Source organism: Heptranchias perlo, chromosome 8 (assembly GCF_035084215.1).
Source record: "Heptranchias perlo isolate sHepPer1 chromosome 8, sHepPer1.hap1, whole genome shotgun sequence".
NCBI classification, from domain to species: Eukaryota; Metazoa; Chordata; class Chondrichthyes; order Hexanchiformes; family Hexanchidae; genus Heptranchias; species Heptranchias perlo.
The window spans coordinates 19,086,591-19,102,950 of NC_090332.1; the positions used below are offsets into that span (position 1 = coordinate 19,086,591).

The window sequence follows — 16,360 nt, forward strand, 5'->3', positions numbered from 1 at the left end:
GAGCAGATACTATTTGGAGGAGTCGTGTTGGAATGGGGAAAATGCAGAGTTGGGTGCTTCAGGGATTGTTGTTGGGACCACTATTACTTATCAATGACTGAATTCAGAAATTCAATGCAAATTGGTCAGATGGAGAGGCAGTAGAATCAAAGGAGGTGTAGCTCAGGAGGCACAAAATCAGTTTGACAAAATAGGTAAGTGGGCAGAACAATAGCAGATAAAATTTATTATGGATAACTGTAAAATACTTAAGGTAGAAAGGAAAGATGGGCAACACACGTACTCCATGAACGGTGTTGATATAGCTAAGGACGACGTTGAAAAAGATTTAGGGGTTTAGTTGATTGCTAAATCTCTTTAGCAATCAACAACACAAATAGAATGCCTGAACTATGCAACCAAAAGAGCAGAGTACAAATCAGAGGAAGTCATGATCAAACTATATAATGCCCTAGATGGACCACACATTGAGTACTGTGTCTAGTCTGGTCAGTAAGACACAAGGTAGACATTCAAATATAGGAGGCTAATCCAGAGAAGAGCCACAAGACTGATTCCTAGTGTCAGAGAATTGAAGTATGAACAAAGACTGCAGAAATTTGTGCTTTTCAGTATCAAACGAAGTGAAGTTTGTGAAATGGTAAACGGAATGGAAAAGGTAGATAGGGAAAATTACCTCAAACTAAATTGCAAGAGTAGGATAAGGAACAAAAGGTTCAAAATAAAAGGCAAATTTAGGACTGTTACAGGAAATTTTTCCATACAGAATGAGCAACACATAGAATGGACTTCCAGATGGAGTAGTGGAAGTGAAAACCCTGGAATTACTTAAAAAGCAATTGGATGCTACAGTGGGTGAACTGTTGGATCTTTCTGAATAGATGAACTAAGATGGGCTGAATGGCCTTCCTCAACCTTCTTCATAGTATGATGTATGAAGTCACATTATTTGATGGTAATTAGAGTCTTGCATTTAAAGAAAAATGTCAGAAATTAATGTATATCTTATGTGACAGATTGCCATTCATTCACAAAATATTTTACCATCTGTATTGTAGTTCTGAAATGAATAAGCATAGATATAAACTGAGATATACATACAGGTAGTTGGCATATATGACCTGGCATGCCATTTTAGCCTCTACCTATTTAACCTTTATGTTGGGGGAAGAGAGAGAGAGAGAGAGAGGGGTGGTTGTTTGGTAATAATATAAACCATTCTGTCCAACAATGTTAGCATTTTGACTGAAATGTGTAAACGACCAAGTTAAAAACAGTCTAGCCAGGCATTGAAGGGGTGATGAAGATGGTTACTCTGCCCCATTTTGTTGCAGTAATCAATAATTGAAAAATATCCCCATTCCCCCACAACATTCTCAGCACAAAACAGCTTAGGATTACCATTCAGGCCAATTCTATAACCTGATTTCCAGATTACTCTAAGAAGCAATTCACTTTCTCAAATACAATTGTAATCTACAACACTGGAGCAACTCAGTACCACAAACTGATTTTATTCCTCTCTCTGGTACAAAGGCCAACTGTAACATCCCTGCTGCTGGCCTGGCTGAGGTCAGATAACTCCCCACAAACCAGGGGTGAGACTGGAGACCTTCTTGCTTTGTACGTATGGCTCAATTTCACACAGGTGAAATTATTCAGTGAGCTAATAGGATTCTCTTTTCAAGTGAGGTCATTTTCCACCACATTCACACCCAAGGACATTACAGAAAGCTCAGTTGCTATGCAGCAGCAAACTGAACATTGCTTTACCTTGTTCTGCGTGTGGTTTCGGACATTTTCACTGTAATGGGTGCAAGCTTTGAAAACGCACGTTTGTGACTCCGTTTTCGGCTCAATGTTGGACTGTGTTGCTGAGATGGACCACCTGCCAAAATAAGTAAAAGTAGAGACATTTTGATCATCACGTGATTGGAAGGAAAAAATTCTGATTTTACATTCTGCACGTGTTGGGGGAGGGTCTTTCCTTTTTAAGTAAAAATACTTTAAAGAAAGTGTTGGGGGAGCTTATTGGTTTTATTGTCAGAAGAATGGGGTTGTAATTCAACTTTTTAAAATGACAATTGTTTTTACTTTTTTTTTTACTAGGTTATTGGTTTACTCTAATCTCTATTACTGCAGGACGACACCAGAAAGCGGAGCCGATTGATGCTGGTACTTATGTTTCTCTATTGGTTCTTTATTTAGTTTTTCAGTCAAATTACTTAAGGTAATCTTCAGCCTCTGGAAACTGGGGTCATCACAGATTGTGTGGCAAGTACTAAAAGAAAGTTGCAACTGAATTGTGTGGGTTTTAGAATTTAAAAATAAAGTGACAGGGTCTTCTCCCATGGCTTAGTTGGCAAATGTGGGACAGAGACTATGAAGGTGAGCTGGCTGATCTCAGCTAGAGCAGCATTTGGGGTGCTACAATTGGCCTGAGCATCCCTGGTCTAAGGAAGGTGAAAAATATTAGCCATATCCACTGTTTCTTATTGAAAAGTGCATGTGTGTAGACATTGGAGGAGGACTGGTTTGAGCTCATCTCTGTGCCCCCAAGATTGATGAGTTTGCCAACACTCACTGTCTAGGCTCACACCTGAATAATGGGCACTTAGGCTGCTGGCCCCTGTGGAACCTCACACTCTCAAAAAAGGTTAGCTGAGCTCAAAGTGGATAAGTCATTGGGCTCTGATGCTATGCACCCTAGGCAGTTGAAAGGGGCCAGAACGGAGAGGGAGGCTTTGGCCACAATTTTTCAATCCTCCTTAAATATGTAAATGGTGCTGTGGGACTAGAAAGTAACCAGTGTAACATCTGTGTTCAAGAAGGATAAAATGGGTAACCAGTTAATCGAACACCAGTTATAGTTAAACTCTTAGAATCCATTAATTGAGATAAAATGTGTAAGCATTTAGAAATGCATGGGTTACTCAAGGACAGCCAGCACGGATTTGTTAAAGGCAAATTGTATGTGACAAATTTAATTTTTTTGAAGCATGGGGAAGGCAGTAGTGAATGTAGATTTTCAGAAGATGTTTGATAAGGCATCTCACATGAGGCTTGTTGGAAAAAAAAATCGGGCATATGATATAAGAGGAAATGTAGCAGCACGGATAGGAAGTTGGTTGATAGACAGGAAACAAAGCGTAGGGAAAAGGGTGCTGCTTGGAAAAGAGTAGTGTTGTCCAATACATTAGCCAGCTACATTAACCTGTAGCTAATTCCATTTCTGATTAGTAAAGAAAAAATGAGTAATAGACATCATCGTTAGTCATGTGCTCTCAATACACATATTCGCACGGCAAATGCATGTGTACGTTACCATTTTACTAAGAAACGCACAAAAAGGTTTCGACGAAAAGTAGAGTGTGTGAGTGCTTTACTTCCTTGGTTACTGAATGCTATAGATGTTTGTTAAGCAAGTATACACTTGAAGTACATTTACCTGTATTGTGTGAGTGAATGCAAGATATTTTCTACTAAAATTAGTGCATGCGACTAAAACAATGTCGCCATGGCCACCTCTGTGGCTAGTCAGCAAATTCAACACTGGAGTGGAGAAGACTCGCAAGTGTTATACCCCAGGAGTCAGTGGGTCCACTGTTATTCTCTGTGTATATATAGATGATTGGACTTGGGTATACAAAAGAAAATCTCAATTTACTGACAACACAAAAATAGGTTTGGCAAACAGTGAGGAGGACTATAAAAGACAGCAGGAAGATGTAGACAGGTTAGCAGAATGGATGGACAGGTGGCAAATGCAATTTAATGCAGAGAAGTGCAAGATAACACATCTTAGGAGAAAAAACAAGGAATGCGAGTATCCACTCAATGCAAAGATGCTGAAAAGGTGTGGACGAACACAGAAACCTAGGGGTTCAAATATATAATTTCCTGAAAGTAAATGCAGATAGTTAAAGCCATAAAAAAAAAATCACCAGGGTGAGTGCACGTAGATAAATAGGAGCATAGAGCACAAGAGCAAAGATATAATGATAAATTTATACAGACCATTGGTTAGGCCTCGGTTAGAGTACTGTGTGCTCTTTTGGATGGCCCATTATAGAAAGGTCATTAAAGCCATAGTGACTATTCAATGTAGATTCAACAGGGTGATGCCGAGGGGGAAACTGCAGCTATGAAGAGACTTGAGATACAGGAACTGTTTACAATGAAAAGAGAAAGCTAGGATTTAATAGGAGGTTTTTTTAAATTACGATTCTGATAGTGTATATAGGGAAAGACTATTTACTTTGGTTGAAGAGTCAGTGATGAGAGCATCATCAATTTAAAATGATCAGTAAAAGAGTTCAGGAGTAACACCTTTACAGAGAGTTGCTTTGCCACAGGTAGTGCCTGAGACATAGATCATTGCATCTTTTGTGGGAAAAGTGGATAAATATTTTAACAGTGGAAGATATAAGGCTATGGGGAGTGAATGGGACAGTGGGATTAGTTTTGGATTGCTCTAGTAAAGAGCTGGCACGGATACAATGGGCTTCCTTCTGTACTGTAAACTTCTACGGAGTCAGCATCTTCATGGTAGGAGGGCAGAAAATCTAGAACGAGAATCAGAGCAGAGCAACTCCTAAAACTGTTGCTTGTATTCACTTTGTAATAATTACAAGTCAATTTTCTACATTTTCAAGTAAATGCTCTCAATCTGGCCACAGAGAAGGGTGCTATAGGCTTATTAGCCTGATCTATTGGGGCATTAAAGTGAAACAAAAAAGGAAGGCTTACACTGAGGAAGTCTTTGCTCTGGAGAAGAATTCAGCAACATCATGGCAGTGGCAGCATCAATATCAGAACCTAATAAGGGAAATATAAAAATTCAAATGATCATTAACAATCGACTTTAGATCAACCTTCAGGTACAAGGCCAGCCCTAGCTTGGCAGAGGGATGTAAAAATGACAAAACCAGCAATCATGTCTCTTCACTGGTAAGTCAATAACATAATAGTTCTATTCTCCTGGGAGGGCAGTGATATAAATTATGAACAACCTATTGTAACTGGCCAGATTTTAGTCAGCTGCCAACAGCCAATTATAGTGTTAGGTTTTGGTAGTCATAGTTACAAGCACGGGCATAGAAATTCTAGACTCAATAGTTCCTGCACTGCCAACAGTGAAAAATATACCTACACACTCCAGCTTCTTCGCAGTAAGTGTAAACCCCAATCAGATAGAAATGTAAGACCATTCTGGCAACATGCAGGGTATTGATGGTTCTTGTTCACATTGGTGTTATAAGATTTGTCATCTGCTCCAATGCCATAGTTGGTAAAGGAAGCACGTAACTGAGTTGTACAGCCCAATTGCCATTATGTGCTGAGTTAGCTGATCTCAGCTGGGGCACAATTGGGTTGCTACAATTGGCCACAATACTCTACAGGTCGAGGGAGAGAAAGAATATCAGCAAAGGCGCTTGCTCCTCATCACTATACTAGAAAGTCCATGTGTATGGACAGAATTGGGCTCAACTGTGCTTTTGTTTAATCTGCCAACACATCGTCTAGACTCACATGAAGAATAGGCACTTGGATGAAGAAGTGGAGAGTGATTGGCATACTTGAAACTATACCGAGCAGATATGCCCTCAGGACAGGGGTAAAGTAGATTTAGCTAAGAGAATAAAAATACAGCTGCTGTAAATTGCAGGTGGTTTTTCCTGGTGGAATTATGCAGCCAGACCTACTCAGCCATTTATTTGGCATAAACCAGTTATTCCCGATGTGGGAAATCAAAGCCAAGGCCGAGCTTCTCCTTACCCAATGCTGAGAGGGTTGAAATTACTGTTGCTGTGAAATCCATCCCGCAATGTAAGCAGGTTGAATTCCAGAGCACCAGCAGCCTTGCATATTGGTGAACCACTTCCCCAGTACTAGTGAACTTTCATTTTGTGAAACCAATCAAAAACAACTGTGTTCTCATAACACTCTGCTAAGCCAGTGGGGCAATTTTACTTTTAAGTGCCCCCTCCCTTCCCCGATGATTAGCTAGTTTATCCAGTGAGTAGATGAGCCTTACAGACTAGAAAGGCCCTGATCGGAGCCCAGTTAATCGGGCTCAGCTAGGGAAGTAGTGGGGCACCAAACCGTCTTAACTTCCTAGGTCGGGGGGGCAACAGGCAACAATGACAAAGGTTTCCACTCCAAATCACTATCCAGTGACCCCTGCTGGAATTGCATGTATGTGGGTCGTTACATAATTGGGTTCAGCTGCGATGCCCCTGCGATTGAGGAACCTATCAATACTCACTGTCAAGGCTCAACATGGTATTGGAGGCTCACAGAACTGTAAGGAGTCAGTGTCTTTAAGACATGAGAGAAGAAAATTGGCAAGAAAAATAGACCTTTTCCCTCTCTCTGCTCTGTGAAGAGTTAATTCAGTTAGGCGTGTCAGAATAGACTTAAAGAATACAATGGGGAAATTTCAGAACTTATTTTCATCGAGTTTTTAAAAAAAAAACAGAAAAAAGTGTCAGTCATTTTATATTGCAAATAATGGCTACTTTTCAAAAGGTCTAGAAGTATTTCCAACAAAAGGAATGATTATATTAGTTCTTCGCTTCTGATTATGCAATCTCTGCTTATCAGTGTATGCACATTTCCAAAAAAAAATTATAAAAAGAAAAACTGAACTCACCTTTCTGAAGGCAGGCTCGGAGCTGTGGGGACGTTGATGTGAGGTGATGAGGAGGTGGTGATGCACTGAAAGAAATATCAAAATATATATTTTTTAAAAACAAACAAGCCTTAAAATAACTCATTTCCTGAAGGTGCTGACTCTTGCTGTGGTACATCTTCACAAGTACTATTGGTCATTTGGCCACTCTTCATGTATGAGCCTAGACAGTGAGTGTTAACAGGCTTTTTGATCACAGGGAAATCATGACTGAGCCAAATTATTTGCTCATCTGACACCCACATACATTTTCCAGCAGTGGTCATTGGCTACTGATGAGTGGACACTCTGGCTGTTTTCCTTTCCCTAGCACACAGACATGGAGGATAATTGTAGCATCCAAACTGCTTGCTCAGCTGAAATCAGCTAAGTCAGCAAAGACCAAGAATCAAACCTGTCAAATAAGTAGGCACTAACCAGATGATCATGATGCCATTCTCTCCTTTAGCTTTACTTAACTCAGGCTGTTTAAACCAAAGTTCTCACTGGAATAATTGCCCTTAGTCATTTCCAACATTTTTATAAATCATAATTTTTCAGCCCCCATATGATCCTAGTCAAAAAGGAAGAGACACCGGCCTTCAATCCATTATCAATGCTGTTATGAAATCAGGTGCATAGGAAACCTGGAAAGAATTTTCCTCCTTTCTCCATTGTGGAGAAATACCTGGAAGCTCCTCAAGAGGAAATAGTTGAGATGACTTGATTCATCCTGTAGAGGCTCATGAGGGAACCTATGTCAATCACACCAAGGTGCATCATCACATGTAAGTTCCAGCACCATATGTAAGTCGTACTCATTCCTCCCCTCCTCCCCCGCCCCAATCCTGAAGGCACTGAGTTATGCTACGGTAAAGTTCAACAGGCACCAGCCATTATCAGCTACGTTGTTCAGTGGCCATTCTTATGTTTGAATGCAAGTGTCAGCAAGATATTCATCCTTAGAAAGTAGAGAGTAGATCCTGCCAAAACAGGGGAAGGGTGCAAAGAAAAAGTAGATAGCAGATTGCTTGTACAATTGACCCACCTCCTCCCCTGAACTCTCTATTTTTGGGTGCTCAAGAGATGAATCGGGAGATTAGAAATTTAAAAATCAGAAACCAGTCGGTAGCAGTTTTAAAAAAAAATTAGCTCCTTTCAGTCAACAAGTTTGTTTACTGCTCCCTGCTACTACCACCTGGATAATCCCATTGTGTTGTTTGAAATAAGGACTACTAAATGACCTGCTGGACTTGTGATCACAGTACCATGTCACACTGATACTGAACTGCAACCAAACTGGAGTGGTTTTACAAAAAGAACCCTCTGCTCTTATTGTACAGAGATGACCATAGCTGGATTCCCTGCAGTTCACCCCTTTACTGCAGTGTCTAAATAAATACATCTGCGTACATGTTCATTTTTTTCAGCCGACAGACTAAAGCAGCAATGTAGCAAAATGCCCAGTAGCCCCAAAGTGCCTTTGGTCCTCTTAATTTGGGCTTTTCTGTAAGACACTCTACATCAAGACTGTAATCTAGGGTCAGTATTTAACCACACCCACTGACATTTTATTACGTACTGAGAAACTTCACCGCCCTATAAAGTGCTTTGAGGATAGTGAGAGGACACTGAGCAGGAAGGAGAAAGGGAAGAGGTTTGTAGGGGCAAAAGCACAGTCAAAGAAAGATCTTAAGGAGGCAGAGGGGATATGGCAAGGTGAGATGCTAATGAAGGGTGTTCCGACAGCAGGGGTATCGTGGCTGAATGAGTGGCCACTGATGGGAGCAAGGAACAATAAGTAGGCCAATGTCAAAAGAGTGAAGGGTGCACACGAAAACATGGGGCTGGAGGAGATCAAAAACATGAGGAGGGAGGGTAAGCCTCAGTTGCAGTCACACAATATGGTGTTGGTGATTTTGACCAGTTCAGTCTTGGTACTATGGGTGGGCAAAAGCCTGATTGGGAGGCTTCAAACAGGGAGATGTGAGAACACATGTGTGAGACTTTAGAACGAAAGGGAAAGTTGGTGATGGGCTGGTTGAGAGGTTAAGAGTAATTTTCTGAGGAGTGTGACAACAGTGATTTTGAAAAGTGTAAGGTCTGAGCCAAAAGATAGAGATTGGTTGATGTCAATGAGCAAGGGACCGCGAGGGGAAGTTAGATGGTCTATCCTCACGAATGAAGAAAAGGCCTGCCCTATTTGTCCTCCTGGCTCCAGCATTTTACTTTATTTGAAACTAAACATGTCTGGCTCCCCAAAACTCGGTTGGACTGAATGGCCTGCTTCCATGTTGTAACGTCTATGTAACCTCAGTTTATAAATACACTATCTAGAGCAGAATTGTGCCATGCAGAGCAGGAACATCACAAGTTCAATTCCTGGTCTGGCTGAGTTAGCTGATCCTTGCCAGGGCATTTGAGTTTGCCTCCACACACCTGGGCTAGGAAGGGGGAGCTAGAACCATACCATATCAAAAGGCAGTACCCTCGCAATAGGACAAGAGAAAAGTGGAAAAAGCAGCAATTTCAGTGAAATGCTGGACTGCAAACAGTTAAGAATATTTAAGATTCTCTGAAGCAACATGTTACGACAGGAAATGTTGATGCAATACAATCACCATTAGTAATCTCCACATAGTCAGCATTCCTTAGCAAAGCTAACCCATCCCATTAGCCTATGGATTAAAGTTAGTCCTTTGACCTTCTCATGTTTCAAAAAAAATATATATTTTTAAAAAGTCTCCTGCCCCTTGATGAGAGAACAGCCATGCAACCTATTCCTAGATCATTTCTTACTGAAATAATACCTTTTACCTACATACAACATTGCCTTAGGTGAGATTGGGGTCTCACAATATGGGAGAAAGTGTCTGTTCTTTAATGGATAAGTGTGTCAAACCAACACGGAGTTAACAGTGTATTCCCTCATCTGACATTTCCCCCTCCTCTCCTGTAGGAAGTAATTGCTGCTGGGATACGGTTCCACAGCCCTCCAGTTCCTGGCCCCAGAAGCCAGTCATGATATTATGTGAACCTAGGCAATTATTGTTGGCAAGCTATTTTATCATGAAAGGGCAATACAACTTAGCCCAATCCAGCCCTCACCCAATATCCACACCCCTACACTTTCCAGCAGGGGTCATTGATAGTGATCAGAATCAGGAACACTGGCTCCCTAGCCCAGGCCAACACTGAAGTTTACTGTTGCACTACAACTTCTGTGCCAGTTGATATTGGCTAATCCAGCAGTATCCTGCTCGATAGGGCTCTGTACCGCACCGAGATGCGAAGCTCCAAGTTATCAGGCATAAAATGAAGAGAATTCCTTTCGGATTGATCTGCAATCAAAGTAGGATTCTGTTCGCCCCACCCCCCACCATAAACAACAAAAAAAAACCAAAAAAATTATCGATAATCCAGACAAATATCCTGCAATTTCCCATAAGGGTGGGGGAAGAGAGCATGGAACATGAAGCAGATCATAATTCTGGGAAAGTTGTGTTTGAGTGAATCACTGTCTGTGCCACATAATTACCTTCTTACGCAGCAGCACAACATTGCCCTTTCAACCACACCCATCTGTCACATTCCTGACGCTGTGCACATCAAACAATGTATCTGAACGACTGTAACTGTTGAAATGAAAGCTTATATTTTAATGGGAACGCCCCATCCGTCCCAGGGTGAAAAAAAAATTCCCTCACAGTTCCCATATTTGGAAGTTGCAGTCAATAATGTCTCACTGGGTCAGTCTTTCAGGCAAGAGGTGTAAAAATATTATTCTAGTATGCCACACATATGATTAGTTACCAAGCAACAAAAGATGTTTATGATGATATACACATTTTTCCACCTATGTGTTCCCATAGTAACACGACAACTGGCTCATTTATTATCATTCCTATGTCCTGATGGAGTGGAGTCAATCATTGCCTTTAAACCTCAGTGCTCGTTCAAGTCCTTTTCACAATAGTTAAGCTATGTGAATATGGAATATTGTATCAAGAGTAACATCCTGGTTTACTTTGAGGCTGTTGCACCAAGTCACTTCACAGCAAATTCAAGTTCAAGGTCGCATAAATGAGTCCACTTCGAACAGCATTAAATTGAAGAAATACACATACTTTTAACCCCTTTCCCCAGTACTGCTATTGCTGTGGAAGTCCATACCAAAAGTGATTTGTACACCCCGTAGTTTAGTGACAGGCTTTGCATCACCTGCATACCACTGCCCCAGCTGAGATCAGCTAACTCAGCACGGGTCAGCATAGATTGAATTCAGGAGCTTCTTGGAATATATAATTCAGTTACACACTTGGGAGTGCACTTACCAACAGAGCTAATGGGTAGTCATAAAGGTTACATTTTAAAGGAAAAGCATTATTCTCATTGCTGGGCAGATTATAAGTCTTCCTATGAAAAGTTATGAGAGAGCTCAAGGGAATGATGCACTTACCTTGGAGGTGAGGCTGGCGGTGTGTAGAAGACTTGTGTTGTTGAATAATATGGAGTCTTCATCAGAGCCTGAATGAGGTTTGGCCTGTACTGTGGGTCTACACACCACAGTGAGCCCTTCCCAACAGTCTGTCACAGAGAAATCACAAAGAGCAGAATCTTATTTCATATCATGGTGCTGATGTAAGCTAATATTTCACAATTTATATCAACAAGTAAATAAAAGACCCTGTAGGTTAATGCGCCTACTTTCAACATACCTTGTTGGCACTGGGCTCAGTAACTCTTCCACAGCATATCTCATTACATTATTCAGCTACTATTCTAGTTTATTTCCTTGTCAATTGTCTATACCAGCTTCTCTTTCCTATCCCCCTCTCCTTGACTCAAGAGGCACCATTATCACACAAACATGGCAACGTACAGAAACACCTGATAGTAACATCTCCTCATACCTTCAATAAGCTCCAGTGGCTGTAATTACTTATTTAAAAAAAAGTGAGTCACTAAATGTGGGAGTGGGATTTTCCCATTATAAACTCAGGGCTGGAGATTCTTTTACATGCTGGATTAAGGTACTGTGTTTGAGATAGAAAGTATAATGACGGACTTACGTCCCCTCATTTTACACCACAATATGACTTAAGATTGCCCCATAGTTTCTGCTTAATATTGGCTCTTGTTATCGAACATTTTGTGAAAATTATTAGGAAGGATCTGGACATTCCAAAAATACTGTGGGGGAGGCTGAATATAATGCATAATATTCCTCAATATGCATAGCATCTTTTATATGCCATGAAACTGGTCATTTCTCTACCAGATGTATGTAACATTGATTCTTTCAGTCATTGAATCTGACATCGACTAAAGCAATATTCAATCGAGACATTTCAAAGCAGCTTAGGAATTATGGTCAAGTTAAATGACCCTCTAGACTGTCACTTCAATGCAGTACTGAGCAAGTGTTCCACTGTTAAGAGACATTCAACCAAAGCCTCTCAAATGGATGGAAAAGATCCCATGGCACTATTTGAAGAGCAGGGAAGTTATCCTAGTTCTGGCCAACATTTATTCCTCAACCAACATGTAGAAACAGATGACCTGATCATTTATTTTGTTGCTGTTTGTGGAAACGTGCTGTGTGCAAATTGGCTGCCACCTTTTCTACATTACAAGAGTGACTACACTTCAAAAGTAATTAATTGGCTGTAAAGCCCTTTGGGACATCCTGAGGTCATGAAAGGCACCATATAAATGCAAGTTCTTTCTTTATTTCTAGGCTCATACAATGTCCATGCATAAATCAACAGCTGTACATACATAATAGGTAAAGTAGGGGGAACATTAAGCAGGGATCCCGCTTCGGATTGCTATCCAGTGATCTTTGCTAGAATATTCACCGTTAAGGTGAAGAAAGAATCATGGTCAGCTGTGATGCCCCAACAGTTGAATTTCCTAGGTTCATACATGAAGAATAGCCGTTCAAGTGAGATACGGGAGGGTGGCTGGTGCCCATGGAACCATGCCCAACATTATTCTTCATCTTCGGGAAAGGAAGGGAGAAACCTACTAAGCAGTCACATTTGTAGTTGCTTAAAATCACTGGTCCATACCAGAAACAAAATGGTTTTAATTGTACTTTACAAGCATTTGTGTTTAGAAAACCTGCACGAGGCTCCTGCCACATGGAAATGTAGTAAACATACGTTGTCATCGGCTGTGATGCACTAATTGGAATGGCTGCACACTGCCTAAAATGGACAGGTCTTGTTCAAGTGAACCAATGTTAATTCAGGCCCTACCAATAGTATACTAGAATGGAAGTGGCAGAACAACACAGCATTTGTCAAAAGCAGAAGAGAGATGCACACAAAAACAGCAGTGCCTGGAATTGAAGTATTATGATCACAAGATAGCAGGGCCAACCAATAGCAAAAGTCACTGCGTTGAACCAAATAGTCACCTGTCTGCTGACATTAGCCATTTTAAGCACTGCAGACATTTTCATAGGTGGAGGTTGGTAAGCCTGCACAACTAACACTCTCCACGGGTATGCACAATGCAGTAAGCACGTGTCAGAAGTACCACAATACGTGGGGTATTACCCTAGTTATTGATGTATAAATGGACTGATGTCGATCAAAAATGCTGGTGTGTTTGAGCCCAGAAACAATAGTCACAGAGGAACATTGATCGCTTGGCAGAGATTGGCACGAGTATTGACTCATTGCATCATACATATGGTATGATCGCAGTCCATAAAGTTTATAATTGTTGTAATGAAGCTAGTATAACTGAAGCAAACATATGCAATAAACCAAAAAACTGAGTGTCAGAAATGCATACCACATCCATCGACATCTGATTGAGAAAAGACAGGTGAACATTTCATGTAAAAACTCTGTCAGAACTATCAGTTCTAATGGAAGGTTTCTACCTGAAATCTTAATCTAGCTTTGTCATTCAGATGCCAACAAACCTGCTGTGTATTTCCAACATTTTCTGTTTTTGTGACAGACCTCTGATTAACTCCTAGGATACTGATCATAAGAGATAAAAATCCTTATGTCGCAGCTGCTGTAACTTACTGATGGCTGTGATTCTCTTACTGGTGGAGTTATGCAACCAGTCCCACTCTGATCTCTAATAAAGGATGTGGAGATGCCGGTGATGGACAAATGTAAGGATTCTTACAACACCAGGTTCTAGTCTAACAGCTTTATTTGAAATCACAAGCTTTCGGAGCTTTCCTCATTCGTCAGGTGAGTGTAGGATTCCATAAAAAGGTACAGCATATATAGTCAGAGAACAATGCCTGGTGATTACAGATAATCTTTCCAACTGCCCGTTATCACACCTCGGCAGGGATATAATCAAAGGAGTGGAATGGTGTTCAGACAGAGAAACATTACATACAAGACTACTGAATACACAAACGGTCAGAACACAAGGACAGACACAGAGAGAGAGAGAGAGAGAGAGAGAGAGAGAGAGAGAGACATCCGAAAGGCAGAGAAAGAGAGAGAATGACCAATTGTATTAAAAACAGATAACTTTTTTTCGCTGGTGGGGTTACATGCAGCGTGACATGAACCCAAGATCCCGGTTGAGGCCGTCCTCATGGGTGCGGATCTTGGCTATCAATTTCTGCTCGACGATTTTGCGTTGTCGTGTGTCTCGAAGGCCGCCTTGGAGAACGCTGACCCGAAGATCGGAGGCTGAATGTCCTTGACTGCTGAAGTGTTCCCCAACTGGGAGGGAACCCTCCTGTCGGGCGATTGTTGCGCGGTGTCCGTTCATCCGTTGTCGCAGTGTCTGCATGCTCCGGGGCATCCTTTCCTGCAACGTATGAGGTAGACAACGTTGGCCGAGTCGCAGGAGAATGAACCATGTACCTGGTGGGTGGTGTCCTCTCGTGTGATGGTGGTATCTGTGTCGATGATCTGGCATGTCTTGCAGAGGTTGCCGTGGCAGGGTCGTGTGGTGTCGTGGACGCTGTTCTCCTGGAAGCTGGGTAATTTGCTGCGAACGATTGTCTGTTTGAGGTTAGGTGGCTGTTTGAAGGAGAGTAGTGGAGGCGTGGGGATGGCCTTAGCGAGGTGTTCGTCGTCATCGATGACATGTTGAAGGCTGCGAAGAACATGGCGTAGTTTCTCCGCTCCGGGGAAGTACTGGACGACGAAGGGTACTCTGTTGGTTGTGTCCCATGTTTGTCTTCTGAGAAGGTAGATGCGATTTTTCACTGTGGCCCGTCGGAACTGTTGATCGACGAGTCGAGCGTCATATCCCGTTCTTACGAGGGCGTCTTTCAGCGTCTGTAGGTGTCCATCGCGTTCCTCCTCGTCTGAGCAGATCCTGTGTATTCGCAGGGCCTGTCCATAGGGGATGGCCTCTTTGACGTGGTGGAAGCTGGAAAAGTGGAGCATCTGGAGGTTGTCCGTGGGCTTGCGGTAGAGTGAGGTGCTAAGGTGCCCGTCTTTGATGGAGATTCGTGTGTCCAAGAATGAAACCGCTTCTGAGGAGTAGTCCATGGTGAGTTTGGTGGTGGGATGGAACTTGTTGATGTTATTGTGTAGTCTCTTCAGTGATTCTTCGCCGTGGGTCCATAGGAAGAAAATGTCGTCGATGTACCTGGTGTATAGCCTTGGTTGGAGGTCCTGTGCAGTGAAGAAGTCGTGCTCGAACTTGTGCATGAAAATGTTGGTGTATTGGGGTGCGAATTTGGTCCCCATGGCTGTTCCGTGTGTTTGGGTAAAGAACTGGTTATCGAAGGTGAAGACATTGTGATCCAGGATGAAGCGGATGAATTGTAGGATGGCGTCTGGAGATTGGCTGTTGTTGGTGTTGAGTACTGAGGCAGTCATCGTGGGGGATACTGGTGTAGAGTGCCGAGACGTCCATCGTGGCGAGAGGTGTTCCTGGTTCAACTGGTCCGTGGGAGACTTCCACTGCCTCCCAAAGATACACAAAGCCAACACACCCGGACGTCCTATCGTATCAGGCAACGGAACCCTGTGTGAGAACCTCTCTGGATACGTCGAGGGCATCCTGAAACCCAGCGTACAGGGAACCCCCACATTCTGTCGCGACACTACAGACTTCCTACAAAAACTCAGCACCCACGGACCAGTTGAACCAGGAACACTTCTCGCCACGATGGACGTCTCGGCACTCTACACCAGTATCCCCCACGATGACTGCATTGCTGCGACAGCATCAATACTCAACACCAACAACAGCCAATCTCCAGACGCCATCCTACAACTCATCCGCTTCATCCTGGATCACAATGTCTTCACCTTCGATAACCAGTTCTTTACCCAAACACATGGAACAGCCATGGGGACCAAATTCGCACCCCGATACGCCAACATTTTCATGCACGACTTCTTCACTGCACAGGACCTCCAACCAACACTATACACCAGATACATAGATGACATTTTCTTCCTATGGACCCACGGCGAAGAATCACTGAAGAGACTACACAATAACATCAACAAGTTCCATCCCACCACCAAACTCACCATGGACTACTCCTCAGAATCGGTTTCATTCTTGGACACACGAATCTCCATCAAAGACGGGCACCTCAGCACCTCACTCTACCGCAAGCCCACGGACAACCTCACGATGCTCCACTTTTCCAGCTTCCACCCTAACCACGTCAAAGAGGCCATCCCCTATGGACAGGCCCTGCGAATACACAGGATCTGCTCAGAGGAG

At 42.4% G+C, this 16,360-nt stretch overlaps 1 protein-coding gene across 1 annotated transcript in view; it reads right to left on the minus strand.

Annotated features, from left to right (window-relative positions):
* The window catches only part of foxn2a (forkhead box N2a), a 52,436-nt gene that overhangs the window by 8,083 nt on the left and 27,993 nt on the right, over positions 1 to 16,360 (minus strand). Inside the window, exons 4-7 of the mRNA XM_067988762.1 lie at positions 11,133 to 11,260; positions 6,656 to 6,720; positions 4,750 to 4,818; positions 1,774 to 1,888 (exon numbers count right to left, since the gene is read on the minus strand). Of these exons, the coding sequence (XP_067844863.1) occupies positions 1,774 to 1,888; positions 4,750 to 4,818; positions 6,656 to 6,720; positions 11,133 to 11,260 (377 nt within the window). The remainder of the gene's footprint in view (positions 1 to 1,773; positions 1,889 to 4,749; positions 4,819 to 6,655; positions 6,721 to 11,132; positions 11,261 to 16,360) is intronic.